This window comes from Plectropomus leopardus, chromosome 15, assembly GCF_026936395.1.
Source record: "Plectropomus leopardus strain MGB_pleo_1.0 chromosome 15, ASM2693639v1, whole genome shotgun sequence".
NCBI lineage: Eukaryota > Metazoa > Chordata > Actinopteri > Perciformes > Serranidae > Plectropomus > Plectropomus leopardus.
Window position 1 is genome coordinate 1,881,326 of NC_142190.1, and position 16,496 is coordinate 1,897,821.

At 36.3% G+C, this 16,496-nt stretch overlaps 2 protein-coding genes across 15 annotated transcripts in view; both read left to right on the forward strand.

The window, feature by feature from the left end:
- The first annotated feature begins 672 nt into the window (after positions 1-672).
- c1qbp (complement C1q binding protein) lies at positions 673-5,016 on the forward strand. Its single transcript, XM_088088151.1, has 6 exons — positions 673-1,076; positions 2,272-2,422; positions 2,509-2,596; positions 2,738-2,833; positions 3,384-3,509; positions 4,509-5,016. Exons 1-6 carry the CDS (start codon positions 824-826, stop codon positions 4,656-4,658), a joined length of 864 nt encoding a protein of 287 aa, XP_087944277.1. The 5' UTR covers positions 673-823; the 3' UTR covers positions 4,659-5,016.
- A 146-nt stretch (positions 5,017-5,162) lies between these two features.
- The window catches only part of mlxipl (MLX interacting protein like), a 28,448-nt gene continuing 17,114 nt past the window's right edge, over positions 5,163-16,496 (forward strand). For 2 of the 14 annotated variants that reach the window (XR_015778870.1, XM_088088145.1), the window contains exons 1-5: positions 6,027-7,492; positions 11,492-11,598; positions 12,286-12,368; positions 12,600-12,689; positions 14,245-14,286. Coding sequence is in view for 9 of the 14 variants with exons in the window: in XM_088088145.1 (XP_087944271.1) it covers positions 7,161-7,492; positions 11,492-11,598; positions 12,286-12,368; positions 12,600-12,689; positions 14,245-14,286 (654 nt within the window). In the remaining 5 variants the exon portion in view is untranslated. Of the gene's footprint in view, positions 5,971-6,017; positions 7,493-11,491; positions 11,599-12,285; positions 12,369-12,599; positions 12,690-14,244; positions 14,287-16,496 lie in introns of those variants that run through there. The other 12 variants (XR_015778868.1, XM_088088138.1, XM_088088139.1 and 9 more) reach the window with 11 other exon arrangements.

Genomic DNA, 16,496 nt, shown 5'->3' on the forward strand with positions numbered 1-16,496 from the left:
GGAGATATCAAGTCATTATTAAAGAGAACTCACCAATTGTTTTGAGACATTAAGTCATCATTTTGAGATATTAACTCATTATTTTGAGATACTAAGTCATTGTTTTTGCCATAATAACTCTTTATTTTGAAATATTAAGTCATTATTTGGAGATTAATTCAGAATTTTAAATAAGTACTATTATCTGGAGACATTTTGAGATACTAAATCATTATTTTCAGATTCTCTGTCATTATTGTGAGATATAAATACAAACTCATTATTTTGTGACGTTGTCATCATTTTAAGACACTAAATTATTATTTTGAGAAAGTTTTCCATTATTTTGATATAGCCTCAAACTCTTTTTATTCAAATAAAGTATTTAAAGGATATTTTTTGTTAATTATTTTGGCGTTTATGATCTTCCACACTTTGATTAATCAATTTGAAGGATAAATATCGTTTTTTAGTCACAGAGACAAAACATGTGACTAAACCTGTATCTGCCCACGTGGGGCGCTGTAGGATACAATGTGACCACGTGCTATAAGTTAAAATATATATTATTTATTTAATTATTTTTAGATAATGCCTCATAATCATATACCCACGGTGGAATTTGATGTTTTCTTAAAAAAAATCATAGTAAATAATTTTGTTTTATTTCTTCGTCTTTCGGGTATTATTTCCGGGTGAAAGGTGACAGTGACGGAGGTCAGGGTGTCCTCCACACGTGTTTTCTGTAATCTGAGCGGAGCAGCCGTAAACGCGGAGCTGCTCGGTGTTTTTCTGCTGTCAGACTTTATTTTGTCTTTATTCGCCTTCATATTCCCGCTGAGTCATGCTGAAGTCCGCTGTCCGCGCGGTGGGAGCCGCCGTCCGCCTCTCCGCAGCCTCCGCCTCCGCAGCCCGGGCTCTGCCGCCGCGCTGCCCGGCTCTCTGCGCCCCGAGCTCGGCCACGGCGCGGCCCTTCACCCGCTCCCTGTGGATGCTCAACGGCAGCGGAGCGTCGTCCGGATACAGGCCGAAACTGTTCAGCTCCAGGGTGACGAGTCCGTCGGTGTCCTGCGGGTGTGGAGGTCTGCACACGGAAGGTAGTTTCCACGCAAAAACCCCAAATTTACTGAGCTAACGATAGCTGGTTTCTGTGAGTCAGCATGTGAAATTAACATTGAATAACGCGGAGAAACGTTTTTATAAGTACAGAGCCTAAATTTCGCTTTATTTAATGTGACTTTTTTCTTTTTTTAAAAGATATTAACCCGTTAAAAACAGCGCCTTTGCCTCAGAAATGAAGTCAACCAAAAATGCTTCATTATTAGCAGCGTTCACCTTGAAGGATGAGTTCAGCTGTCGTCCTTAAAACATGTTACATTTACTAAGTTAAAATTTATATATATGTATATATATATTGTATCATTTAAATATCATATATCATTTAAAAACTATTTTATATTATTTTATTTACTGATATTGTGTATTTTAATTGTGTTATTGTGCACTCAGGTCTCTCTTGAACATGAGTTACCTAAATAAATAAAGGTTTTTCTATATGAGTCATTACAAAAATGCTTTTGTCAGAATTTTTAAAAACTTTTTTCCTTTTCAAATGGACAAAGAATGTGAATAAAGAAATCTCCTAAAAGTGAAAATGACCATAAATTGCCGTAACAGACGTTCTTAAATTTTAAAAAAGTGAGATAATGTATTTTTCACTCATATTCAAACCTTAGGGTCCGCTTTAATATTTCACACACTTGTGTCGCTCTGCGCACAAAATGCTGTTTTCAAAATCAAGAATTAAAAAAATGTTCCACATTAATATTATTTTCTTAATCAATATCGGTCCTAATCATAATATCAAATATTCATTAATTTTCAGAATTTGAACCCTTTAAATGCCAAGTTTTTGTCATGATGCCACAATGTTTTTAGATTAGAAAAAACACTTATAAATGATATATATTATACATGATATAAAAAAGCTTTTTTTTTTTCCTTTAAAAATTATCAGAACATTTTTAAAGAAAAAAAAAAGGTAGTTTCAGAGATTGCACGGTCTTGATAATTTCCCTCAAAGTCATGGAAAAGTCTTGGAAATTTATTGGTAAAGTGGTTTTGAACTCTGACACAAGGCCTTGAAAACGACGTGTCGGCTTTGCTGTCGTCATGCCAGAAGAAGAAACGTTGCCTTTAAAGTTTTGATCTGCGGTGAAACTCAGCTGATGATACCTGCTCTGCGACGTGATGTTTTCATTATCGTATTTCCTGTTTTACCGTTTTGAACAGGTGACAAAGCGTTCAGTGATTTCCTGTCTGATGAAATCAAAGAAGAGAAGAAGATCCAGAAAAGCAAAACTCTTCCAAAGATGTCCGGAGGATGGGAGCTGGAGATGAACGGCACGGAGGCCAAACTCACCCGGAGCGTCGCTGGAGAAAAGTAAAGCCGGCAGTTAGTGAATGTTATCGGCTTGTCGGCGACTCGCGGGCAAACGAATGATCTCCTGATGTGTCTTCTCTCCCCAGAATCACCGTCACATTCAACGTCAATAACAGCATTCCTCCCAACTTTGAGGAGGAGGCCGACCAGGGACAGCAGAAGTCTCCGGAAGAGGTGAGATAAAAAAACAACAAAAAAAACGTGACATTTGAGTCAGTTCGACACCCGAGCAGTTTGATAATGTTTGAAATACTTTTGTATTTAAGAGTTTTTCATTAAAATGTGAACATTATTGTGATTTTTGTTTCTTTACAGCCAGAAATTGTGTCAACGCCAAACTTTGTTGTTGAAGTAACGAAACAGGCGGCGAAACATTCCCTGGTGTTTGACTGCCAGTTCCCCGAAGACGAGGTAAACACACACGCACACACAAATATCGGAGAAAAGGCAATGAGCAACAATTGTTGCACAAATTGCGAGAAATTTTGTAGAGCCGGGATTAAATGTCTAGGTGAAAAAAAGACAGGAAAATATTTTTTATAATTATCATAACTATATATTTAAAATAATTCTACAGAATTATTGTAAATTTTAATACATTTTTTTATTTATTAAATTTTTTAAACCAATTTTCTGTTAATTTTCTTGTGCTTTTTGCTAATTTTTTGGGTTATTATTTTTTCTCATTTTTTTATTTATTAAATGTAATTTTTAAAAAATAATTTTCAGTTAATTTTCTTGTACTTTTTACAAATTTCTTGCAATTTTTTGGGTTATTGTTTTTCCTCGTTTTTTTATTTAAAGTAATTTTTTAAAACTAATTTTCAGTTAATTTTCTTTTTACTATTTTCTTTCTAATTTTTAGGTCATTGTTTCTTTGATTGCTCATTGCCTTCTTCCTAATGTACAGTTTAATTTTTAAAGATAAAGTTTATTAGAAAAGCGCGGTCTGCGTTTGCAGATGGGTCGTGGGGAAGGAGAAGAGGAGAGCGACATCTTCGCCATCCGTGAGGTCAGTTTCCAGCCCGAGGGCGACTCCGAGTGGAAAGAAACCAGCTACACACTCAACACAGACTCTCTGGACTGGGTAAGAGCTCCCAAAATCACAGCTTCAGGCTCACAATTCGAGTTTTTAGCGTCTGTATGTTTACAGAAATGTTGCAAATTGTGCACAAAATCAATAGAAAAATGCTTAACTTTAATATTTATTTATTTGGGAGAAATACACATAAAAAGCATTATTCCACCCTTTCAGCTAAGTTTGATTTTATTCCTGGAGCCAATATGTTTAATATTTTTTAATGGTATTTTAAATTAACACAGTTTATGATTTGTTAACACTTTGTGTTAGTTACTTCTGCTCAGCAGGGTTTGTTTTGGTAATTAAAAACCTGGAAAAGTCATGGTATTTGAAAAAAAAAAAGCAATTCTCAGGCCTGAAAAAGTTATGGAAAACTAAATATACCCTGAAAGTTTTGGAAAGTCATGGAATTTCATCTCACAAACCTGTAAAATAACACATGGTGTGATCCAATCCAACAAAAATTTCAGTTTTTACAGTTTCTTACTGGGATGAATTGTGTCATTTATGGTGATTGTTTTTTTATTTCAAGAAACCCTGTTTTCTTGAAAAGAAAATCACAAAAAAAATCACAGTTGTTTTCTTTAGAAATCACCAAAAAATAATAGAAACATTATTTTTCTTTAAAAATCGCCAAACGTTTTTAAAGAAAAAAAGCTTAAACATTTATTTTAAAAATCAACAAAAACTTTTTTAAGAAAGAAAAAGAATTGCCTTTTAAAAAAATGAAATGGAAAAAAACCCACCGGATGTTTTTCTTAAAAAAAAAAAAAAAGCCAAAATTTTTTTTGCAAAAAAATGTTTAATTGCATGAACTTAAAGGAAAAAAATAATCAATTTTTTAAAAATTTTAATTGAAAAAGAAACAAGAAGTACATATGTTTTTATTTATGTATTTTTATTCGGTCTTGAAAGAACGATGTAAATCAGCGTGCAGGAATTGTTGCCGTTTGTAAACAGTATCGCAGTTAAACTGAAAGTAAAGCCGCTGCTGTCGTGTTTCAGGCGCTCTACGACCACCTGATGGACTTCCTGGCCGATCGGGGGATCGACAACACCTTCGCCGATGAGCTGGTGGAGCTGAGCACCGCCGCCGAGCACCAGGAGTACATCAAGTTCCTGGAAGACCTCCAAGGTTTTGTCAAATGTAACTAATGTTAAAAAAAACGAGCTAAAATGCAACTTCAGCCCTGATTTATCGATCGACACCTTCGGCGCTCCGAGAGTCTGACGATAAGCGAGACATCACGTTCAGTCGCGCTGCACACGTGTTCTCTTTGTCTACTTTATTTTTCTGTACGTTGAATTTAAATTAAATATATATGAAGGTCATAAATAACGCAGAAAAGAGACAGTCGTCACGGCAACATCGCGCGACAGCTTCTGATTTTCCCGCCGGTCGATCTCGTTACGTCTTACTTCTAACTGGCTCGGCGAGAGTTAATGTGAAGTCTAAATTTGAATGTCTGCAGAGAGTGAAAGATCGGTGTTCAATAAAAGAGTTTGATATTAATGGATGATTTTTATGGTGTTTTTATGGGAATAAATTCGGACTTTTCTGATGCAGAAGCAGCAACGACGTTTATTAGAAGACAAAGTGAGCGAGGAGTTAAATTATTATTTTATTACAGGGACTGTGAAGAACACCTCATCGATTTTATTTTTTTTATCCTTATGGTAGTGTGTTCTTTATGTAACAGTTTTCATGAAGTAAAATGAATAAAAATCGCAATTTATCTTAATATATTAATTTGTAAAATCCCTCTGAATAATAACCATTTTATTTATTTAACTTTATTTAAACAGGTAATCTCTTTGAAAAATGGGACGTCTTTTTCCACACAGACCTGGTAAAGACACAACATGAGACAAAGTAAAAATGGGACATTCATGCAAAGACAAAATCAGACACAGCAGCTTTTTTTATTTCATATTCGTATTTTTTTGGATATATTCTCTTTATGTAAATATTTTCATGCTAAATTTAAGATTTTCTTCAGCGGCCTCTGTGTGCTGTGACCCAGGGACTGACATCAGTTTGACGTTGGACACAGACGACAGAGGACGTTGATATTTTGTTGGTTTTAAATTGTCTTCAGTAACTAAAATCAGCGTCTCGCAGAGGTCTCACTGCAGCATCATGTTGATGCAGAATAACAACATTTAGTCGTAAAGTGTGAAGAACGAAACCACGATGTCGTGATGTTCACACAAAGTAAAATTAATTCCACCCAAAACTGAATAACTGTGAGGAAAGAGTCGGGGCGAGACCCGAGTACACTGCATGAGCTGTGTGAGAGTTTTTGGATGTTTTTTATTTTTATTTTTTATTTTTTAAATGTTGCTGCTGTTAAACGTGGTCACCTGTGGCTGCAATTCATAAAACAATCTCTGCATTTGTCGTTTGCCGTGGAGGCTTGTGGAAAACCAAAAACCAGCTTTCTTCATGAATTCAAGGTAACACTGGGTGAGTATTTGATACACAAACATAATGATCATTTTATGAGTGAAGTTTGTCTTTAGTGTCTTAATATAAAGTACGAATGCATGATATCAGCAGATAATGGCTCTACAATTAAATGTCAGCACTGACCAACATGCTATTTTTATAGCATGTTATTTTTCTTATTTTGCACAGTGAATGAATGCATGGAAAATCATTGTATTTCATGTCTCCATCTGCTGGTGGGTGTCACAATAAGAGTATGCAGAATATGATGTTAATTCTGTTACAGAAGAGACTTGATGATCACTGAAATTAGGTGCGAAAAACAAATTTATTGATATCTGTATCGGCCAAATGAGTTCTTATATAGTGTTTTATTGGATATCACCAATAATCCAATATCCTGCATCCTTATTATTAAGTTATTAGTGTGAAATGTCTGATTATAATATTATAAAATCAAAATTACAACCAAAATGATCAGAACAGAGAATTATATGTACACTAGTTACACATATTACATTATTCTATATAATTATTATATTATCATTATATATTATTACGTTACAGGTGATCGGAAATTGGTTCATCGTCCACAAAACTAACCACATAATGTCCAAATCGGCCCGCCAGTCTCTGAAATACTAATAATATTCTGCAAAGTAGGGGAATCATGCAAATTGCTCAACATGTGCAAGCTAGCATTTGGCAGTATCTTAATGTTGGGGAACCGTATCGTACATTTATAGCATGAAACTTTGGGGAACTCAACACTTCTGGGTTGACTTGATAGGTCGGACAATGCTGCGTTTTTTGTTCTCATCAGGTCCTCCTCATCCTAAATAGCAGAAATTAAAAATGCATATCAGACTAAATCTGGGGTCTCAGGAGGTTATTGAGGATATAGTTTTTTTAGGGGCCCAGCAGGTGAAAGACAAAAGTGTGCACACAGACCCCGGTCTCCCCTAATAATTGGTCTATTAATAATTACCGCCCTGTGATTGGCTGAGAGGAGGACTTTACCTCCAGGGGACGTTGACACAATGATAGTCTGCTCTTACTCAACAGTCCACACATATCTGTCCTCACATATCTGTCCACAGCTGTGCAGCTGGGGACACATTCAGATGCTGTCCTGCTGCAGGACATTGTGGACTCTGTGAGGACAGCAGGAGCAGGAAGGTCGCAGAGACACTGACTGAAGACACAGCATGGCGGGGAAACCCGGACACAACCAGCTGCAGGACTCATCGGACTCGGACTCGGAGGCGGAAGGGGAGCCCTCCCGGGCGGCGGGCGGCGGGCCGTCCTCCGGCGCGCTCCCCGGCAGCCAGGTGATCCACAGCGGCCACTTCATGGTGTCGTCCCCGCACAGCGACTCCGCTCCGCGGCGGAGGAAGAGCGGCGGCTCCCTGCGGTACGACTTTGACACGGTGAACCGGACGTGGTGCCAGACCTACCGGTACGGGCCCCGCAGCTCCGGGAGCCTCAGCATCGACCCGACTCTGACCCGCCTGTTTGACTGCATGTCCCTGGCCTACAGGTGGGTCCTCTAAACCCGGTCCCAGAGCTCAGACAAAACCCACAGCTGCACGAAGAAATCCAGACCTGATCACAAGTTCAGTACCAGAAGTTAAAGACACCTGAAAAAATATTACAAAGTCTGAGAGTATCTCATATTTACTGTACCAAAGTATCAAAAGTATGTTTATTATTAAAAATAAATATAGAGATGATTAAAAATGATCTAAAAACCAAACAAAACAGAAAATAAATGAGATGAAAGAAGTTTTATGATTAAAAAAAATAAATTAAAATAGCAAAAATGCAAACAGGAGGCACAAATATCAAAAGATGAATTCAAATTATTTAAAGTCAAGTTTGAACTTAATTTTGCAGTAATTTGCTACCGAGTAAGCAGTGTAACCCCCCCCCCCCAAAAAAAAGTAACCTAAAAGTTAAAATCCCCTTTCAGAATATTATTTGAGTAACAGTCTTAAAGTGTCTGATATTTCCTGTACCTAAGTATCATAGTATACATTTATTATTTTTTTAAAAATAACTATAAAAAGCAAACATTCAGACAGGAGGTACAAAGATAAAAGATTAATTTAAATTATTTAAAATCAACTTTAAAAATGAATTTGCAGGTGGAGCAGGCAAAAATCAAACAAACTGAAAACAAAAAAAACCCTAAAACAACTACAAAAAAATGAATTTGGTGCACATTAAAGTCACCTGTTAAATCTACTGTGCACAAGTACCAAAATTAATTTATTACACAAAAATGTACTTAAGCTGGCCTGCTGATAGTACAAGTAAATACTGGTAATAAAAATGCAAGCAGTCATAATTTTGTATTTATTATGTAATTCTGAAGTTTATTTTGTCTTAACATAAAAACAGAATCCAGTTTTTCCTCCCCCCCGTTCCTGCATTCATGTGTCTGTATTTTACAATAAGTAACTAAAAGTAACTAAAATGCTGAGGGAAAATGTAGTGGAGTAAACGTGATTTCTGCTTTTATTCCCATATTTTCATATTTCGTTTGCAGAGCAGATGTGTAAATAAGAAAAGTGAGATCTGAGAGTCATTTTTCCGTTTTCGGATGAGCCTGTAGGTGTAGCGATTTTATGCTTCTTGTCCACAAAAATCTCCGGCTGTAAATCTGTCAGTGTGTCACCAGGTTTCTCTTTGAAATGTGACACTTTTGGTTGTAACGTGTGTTGATGTGCAGGAGGATTTTCGGCCTCTTGTGTAAGCGCCTGGAAAATCTTCACTGAAAGCTGGACTTTGATTCTAGTTGGCAGCTGTGCAGAGATTACAGTGTAACTGAGGGAGAGGAGATCCTGCAGCGATGCCCCGACTTTACACAGCGTTTATTATGCTGATTTATCTGCACGCTGACACTGTAAATTAACCCTTTGAAGCCTGGATTACATCACTTTTCTTGTACTTTTCCTTGTGCAGCAAATTGGCTTTTTTTCTTTTGAAAACTTGGGAAAAAACTTAGTGAGGAACTTTGTAAGAAATAAAAAGATTTAGGTAATTATTTTTAAAAAAGCTAGGAAAAAATGTCCAAAAGATTATATTTATAATAATCTTAATTTATATAAGACTTACAGAGTTATTAACATTTTAAGCACATTTTTCATGTTATTTCCTTGTTTTTTTTGTTTTTTTTCCTCCTTTTCATAGTTTTTATTTATTATTTTTTTATTTAATTTTTTAAGTATACTTAATGAACTATTTAAAACATGTTTATGTTTTGTTCTTTGTTTATTTAGTTATTTATTTTATTTTTGGTATTTTTTAAAGTTGATTTCTTGTTCTTTTTTTCTTTTTTTTCATTAATGGTCAGATCATTTGTTTTGTAATTGTTTGTTTGTTTTTGAAATTTAAAAAAAATAAGAAATGACCCCAAAAAGGGCTGAAAATTGATACACCATTTGTAACATAATTTTAAATATATAAATATAATAATGATAAATATAGCTTTTAAAGGGGTTAAACAGCATATAAAAGGTGTCTGAATGCAGCACAAGAAAACTGATGTTGATCCAGGTTTCAGAGGGTTAAGAGATAAAATATACATTTTCATTTTTTCCCTGCCATGTCGTTTTATGACCTTTTTTCCTGATTTAATAGAAACTGAGCGACAGGTGTCTGACGCTTTATAAGAACGCGTCTGTTCTTGCAGGAGCGTCTCTTTCTTCACAAAGTTTGCCCTAAAAAACAAAATGCTTCAGCAGCTTGTTTATAAGAGTTCAACCTTTGGCCTAAAGAAGACATTTTTCCCGCCTCTGACTGTGAGCCAGCAGGGAGTTTTTTATAGTTTGATGATAGTTGCACAATAAACTTTGAACCATTAAGGACACGAGGAACTTAAAAACAAAAAACTATGTATCTTGTTTTTTTATTTAAAAGTGCTATATTTAAAGTATAGACAACAGTAATGCTCATTTTACCGCCCGCGGGCCAAATCTGGCCCCTGATAGGGTGCCGAGTGGCCCCCCAACTGTTCTCTAATTTACAGTAAAAATAAAGTGATTCAAACTGTGAATTGTTTTTGTACTTTTAGTCTCCATAAGGTGTCAGAGACATAAAACAGCATCAAAATAGAGCTTTTTGATTATAAAATGTGCCAGTGGAGGATCCCCCACACCCCCGACAGAGGTCCTAGATGAGACACTTTTGTCCTAAAATCTGAGAAACGTCCTAGAATTCCAGAAATGTCCTAAAATTCTAAAAATGTCCTCACATCCTAAAAACATCCTAAGAGCCTTGTATTGTCCTAAAATCCTAGTAATGTCCTAAAATCATAGTAACGTCTGAAAATCCTAGAAATATCCAAAAGTCCTACAAATGTCCTAAAGTCCTAGAAAAGCCTAAAATCATAGAAATGTCCTAAAATCCCAGGAAAACTTCCTAAATTCATAGAAATTTCCTAAAATCCTAGAAATGTCTTAAAAACGTTAATTAACGTAAATTTAAAATCCTAAAATCTGAGAATTGTCCTAAAATTGTCGCAATGTCCTAAAATCCTATGAAGGTCTTAAATTCCTAGAAACGTCCTAAAATCCTAGAAATGTCCAAAAATCCTTGGAACACTTATGGTGACGCTGCGACCGTCCCCTGTCCTCCTGCCATTTAGCAAAAGTGTCCCCCAGACACAGTGAGTTTGTCCCTGACGAGCAGCAGCAGGTGCAGTGAGCAGACCGTATTCGTGCAAACGTCTCGGTCGGCTGCACGGTATCTGTCATTAACCAAACTGCCGTCCGTTGGTTTTTCTCCCGTTAGTTATTTTTCTGGGCGATGAGCCGTCTCTGCTGTCCGTGTCTCTCCATTAAAAGCAAAACGATCCCGCAGGCTTCCTAGCAACTCCCCGAGCAGCTCACATCAGGAGGCGTCCTCTCAGCACTCAGCTGTCTGAGCCACGCTAAAAAAAAACGTGCAAACAGCCCGACAGCGTGCTGGGGAAGACGCTGATGGGACACTATTAGTCAAAATCAGGACAGATTTCCAACAGGAGGGAGGACACTTTTTCCACTGTGTCCATTTTTCCCCCAAAGATTAACAAGCTGAGTCCTTCTTTAATTTTGGCACCATTTGTCCTCTTGTTTTATTTTTCTAACTCCACCCGTGTTTCGCTCGCTTGTGCTCATCAGGACTTTCTGTTGTTTTATCTCGTTTTATATTTCCCATTTCTGCTTTTGATTTGTTTGTCAAAGCACTTTGTAAACTTTTTAAAAAGTTTTTTTTAAAGCTGCTATATACATGAAGTTATTATTATTATTGTTATTATTATTATTATTATATTTATTTAAAATTAACATAAATAAGTCACTATCACAAGAAAACAAGCTTGATGATGTAGAGATGAAAAATAATTACACACAATCACAATCTTAAGATAACGGTATTTTTAAAAAATGCAAGCAAGGCCCTTCTCAGCTTCCGTAGGTGTCGTATATTTTTACATTGATTATGTTTTTTGTGTTGTTTTTGTTGTTTTTTGTTGTTGTTGTTGTTGTTTTTGCAGCGGTAAGATCGTCTCTCCCAAGTGGAAGTCCTTTAAGGGTCTGCGGCTGCTGTGGAGAGATAAGATCCGTCTGAACAACGCCATCTGGAGAGCGTGGTTCATTCAGTGTGAGTAACTCTCCACGAAATCTGTAGCACCTCTCCACTGTTAACCCTTTCAAACCAAAGCAATTTGGTTTGAATTCTTAAAAAAAAGAGCAATGAGCAACTGAACTGTCCAAAAGAAAAAAGAAAGCAAGAAATTATTAAAAATTCACACAAAAAAAGAAAATGACCAGCAAAAATGGCGGAATTTTTTTTAAAAAAAGGATTTATTTATTTATTTATTTATTTTTTGCAACATGACTTTAAAAATATAATTACAGTGATTATTAATATATTCTTCTGGATATTTTACCCCCCACCCCCCCTTTTAAAACTAACATTGTGGTTGTCAGCTTTTACTAATTTCTTGCCATTTTTTGGACATCACTTGTTAAAAGTTGGTCATTGTCTTTTTTACTGTGTTTTTGAAAGAAATCAAACCAATTTTCTCAGGTTTCAAAGGGTTAATGAGGAAGAACGGGTGACCGTCAGCTGCAACAGAAATCAAAAGTGAAGATCAACTCGGTGACTCAACAAAAAATTGAACATGAAGATACCAGAGTAAAAATAAAATAAAATAAAATAAAATAAAATAAAATAAAATAAAAAGATAAATAAATAAATACATTTTAAATTCATTTTTTATATATTTATTGATTTTCAGATAGGTAGAAACTTGTTGACGTTGTTTATGTGCGTCTGCTGTTTTAGACGTGGAGAAGAGGAAGAACCCAGCGTGTGGGTTTGTGACGCCGCTGGAGGGCTCGGAGGCCGACGCCCATCGAAAGCCTGAAGTGAGTGATTTATGTCGCAGCTGAGCGTATTTTTAACGCTCGGAAACCTGGATCGACATAATTTTTCTTGCACTGAGCTCGCTTTCGCTAAGTATTTAAACCTGAAACCAAAAAAAAAATTGACAAAATTCCACTTTTATGGTAGATTAAGTGTGTGACATTTCTGAGTTTTTAATCAGAAACTGTTTTTTTGGACAGCATTTTGAATTCTGCGCTCTGTCGTGTCCACAGGCCATTGTTTTAGAGGGCAGCTACTGGAAGCGAAGGATTGAGGTGGTGATCAAAGAGTATCACAAGTGGAGGATTTACTATAAGAAGAGGGTGAGAACTGTTTTTTTTGTTTTTTTACAGAACTGATATTTCTTTTAATTCTCTTTTTATTGGATTATATGAAAATACAAAAACAAAACACACAATCAAATGAACACGAAGACCTTTTAGTCTTGTAAAAAGGGAACATTAGTAAAGATAAAAAAAAATTATAAATTTTAAAAAGGCAGTAAAATAAAATTGGGTAGAAAGAAAATCAAAAAGCAAACAAACAATTAAAATAAAGATATCTTTCTGGGTTCTCAAATTAAAAGGTCATTCTCTCCATTACATAAATATTATATATGAATATATTAATTCATTCATTTCTCAGTTCGAGACTCTTACAGGCCACAAATAACAGAACTCTAATATCTAATATTTCCAGCCGTGTTTAGCAGCGCGGCTCCATCGACAGCCGTGTTGAAACATGAGTATTCTTCTTATTGTTTTCATACCAAAATATTACAGAAAACTCTGTTTTCAAAAATTAAAATACCTTTATTGTCACTGCACAGGTATACACAGCAAAATTTAGCTGCTTTATCCGAGTGTAACTCAATAAAAATCAGAATAAAAAACTAAGGTTAATAGTGAAAGGTATTTACACATGCATAGACACGTGCAATAAATAAATAGATTAAAAATAAATAAATAAACTGACAAATTAATTGCAATGAATTGTACAATTCCTCCATTGCTCCTTCTGTATATATACACATGTTGTGTTCTTTATATTCTGTCTTTTCATTTCAGATATTTATTTTATTCGCTTCTATGTTTTTATCTTAAATGTAATTCTATTTAATTGTAAAATTTTTATTCTTCTTTTATGTTAATTGTTTTGCACCAAACACCAGGTCAAATTCCTTGTAAATAATCACCAATAAAACATGATTGTGAATAAAAAAATGTTTTTCTGCTGTTAGTGCTCCATCCTGGTGCGTTTTTCCACACTTCTCAGTGAGTGTGTTTACATGCACAAAATAGTCTGTTTTTTGCTCTTATTTTGAAAAGGACAATATTCCTACTAAGCTGTTTACACGTCTAATGAAAATGAATATTTCACCATCTCTGCCGCTGATATGCAGCTACACGCTCCAACATGGTTATTATTATTGATTATTCCAAAAATAAAATCCTCAATTGGTATTAAAATGACTGAAATTAAAATGTTAAAAGTCTTAAAAATGCTCATTGGATGTATGGATTTTATTTTATTCATTTATTTTCTGACGTATGAGCATTGTATGTAAGAATTATTATTATTAATTTTTTTTAATGCTTTAACGGGGGGAAACACCATCCCCATTAGAAAATGCTAAATATTGTAAAAATATTTTAAATATTTAACCCGAATATGGTGTTTATTTGGCCCACATTAAATTCATGTTATTGATTTTTTCATATTCTGAATAATCGGGGAATGTTGGTGTAAATGTGACCAGTGTGAAATCAATCAAACCAGCGTCTACAAGCACTGAAGTATTATTAGAAGTATTATTACTGACTTTGGACACAGCGTCATTTTTGATTTATTATCAGATCTGTTTCTTTTCTTTTGCAGCTTCAGAAGAAGAAGGATGATATTCTGTCGATGCTGCAGGAGGTGAGACAAAAGTCCTGCTTCTGAGTCTTTCTGTTGTCTGTCCCTTTCTGTACGCTTTGGACGAACACTGATGAAGACAAATATTGATTCTGACCTTTGAAAACTGCAGTTGTGCGATTGACCCGGGCTCCAGTGAGTGCAGGTGATCCGCTGGCGTTGTTTACCTTTGAATGCAGCTAAACATATGATCATCAAAGTCCTCCGAGCGTCTATTTTTAGCACGTGGATTTCGCCTTCCTGTGTTGACCAGAGAGGACGGGAAAAAAAACAAAACAGAAACGTGCAAAACAACTTGCGTCACGGCTCGGCATTTGTAGCCAATTGACACATATTGACTGCCAGCGGCGACAATAGCTCTAACAGCGCCGCGGGCTTTATCTTCATTCAAGGAGGAAAAGCAGCAGAATTTAAAGCCATTTAATCAAATCTGACCTACTTCCAGCAGCGCTTTGTGAACGCAGAGTGGCGAGTTTGACAGTGACGTCACGGCGGCACAAACAAACAAAAACATCAGGGGGATAAACACAAGCAGGAAGACGGCGCAGAGAGGGAGGGACCCTGGGGAAGCACCTCATTCATGATAGTATTCACGCGAGAATGTGACATGTGCCGCCGCCGCGCCCTCGCTCACCTTTGGCTTCAGCGTTTCGCTCACGCTCAGGTTCACTGGGAGCCTCCACTCAAACACAATATCCGTCCGTCTGTGTCCGTCTGTGCTGCGCGGCGCTTCAGAGGGATCATATCAGCACCCAGTTTACAGGTCAAAGATCACTAAAGCAGGTTTCTATGCTCCGCGCTCGCAAAGCGTTATCTCACATTTCTGCACACAGTTTACATCCTGTGACCGCAAAAGCACCTCAGTGACAACCCACCGGCTGTTTTTGGAATCTCACTGGTTCATTTCATGTCATTAAAACAGATTTCAGAGTCTTAAATTTAACTGGCTCCATAATTTCAGTCTGATCTCCTTTCACCGTCCCATATTCCAGGATAAACTACAAACAGGACCCCTAAAACAGCGGCACCCCCGAGCATTTTCTAACTCACATTAAAAATAATAAGATTCACACTGGGAAATGTTTTTGTACTTTTAGTATCCATAATGTGCCAGAGTGCATAAAACAGTATCTAAATATATCTTATGTATTTAAAAATTGCCAGTGGAGAATCTCCTGCACCCCCAACAGAGGTCCCAGTTAAGACCCTAATGTCCTAAAATCCTAGAAACTTCCTTAAATGCTAGATATGTCCTAAAATGTGAGAACAATCCTAAAATCCTAGAAACTTCCCAAATTTGAGAAATGTCCCAAAATCCTGGAAACATCGTAAAATCCTAGAAATGTCGCTAAAATCTTACAGAAGTACTAAAAACTGAAAAAGGTCCTAAAATCCCAGAAACATCCTAAAATCTGAGAAAATTGATCAAAATTCCGGAAACATTCTAAAATCCAAAAAATGTCCTAAAATCTTTAAAAAAGGCCTAATATCATGGAACCATCCTAAAATATTAGAAATGTCCTAAAATGTCCTAGGATCCTAAAAACATCCTAAAATGCCAGAAACATCCTGGGATCCTAAAAAGGATTTTTGAAACATCCTAAAAAAATCGGAGAAATGTCCTAAAATCCTAGAAATGTCCTTAAGTCCTAGAAACATGTTCGGGGCTGCTGTGAGTGGCCCCTGGCCTCCTGTCATTTTGCAAAAGTGGCCCTAAAGCAAAAAATGTGAGCGTAGCTGCTGTAAATAATGCCGAACGGAAGTGGATATTTGCATGTATTCTAACCGAGGCAGCAGCAATGTGTGTGTGTGTGTGTGTGTGTGTGTGTGTGTGTGTGTGTGTGTGTGTGTGTGTGTGTGTGTGTGTGTGTGTGTGTGTGTGTGTTAGTCGGGCCTCAGGTCTTCCTGTCCTCCTGCACGTGAGTTCGGCCGTCAGAATTAGGTCACGGACAAAAGGCTGCTGCTTTTATTGAAATGGTGAGACATCAAAATAAAGAAATGAACAAAGCCGACATAATGATAACCTGTAAGAGGCTAGTGTTTTTGAACAATATGTCAAAACTGCTTTTTCATCATGCACCACACACACACACACACACACACACACACACACAATCTTACCTCATTTCTACTTGCACACTTATACTCTCTCCCTCAGAGAAAACAAATTTGAGAGGTAAATGAATAAATTATAAGAGGGGATGTCGTCTGCT

What these genes read in the sequence shown, in the direction of transcription:
- c1qbp (XM_088088151.1), top strand. Translation starts at nt 824, where the DNA reads ATGCTGAAGTCCGCTGTCCGCGCGGTGGGAGCCGCCGTCCGCCTCTCC. An exon ending in AGCAGAAGTCTCCGGAAGAG is followed by an intron (nt 2,597 to 2,737) that starts GTGAGATAAAAA and finishes GTTTCTTTACAG; the next exon opens with CCAGAAATTGTGTCAACGCC. An exon ending in GCCAGTTCCCCGAAGACGAG is followed by an intron (nt 2,834 to 3,383) that starts GTAAACACACAC and finishes CTGCGTTTGCAG; the next exon opens with ATGGGTCGTGGGGAAGGAGA.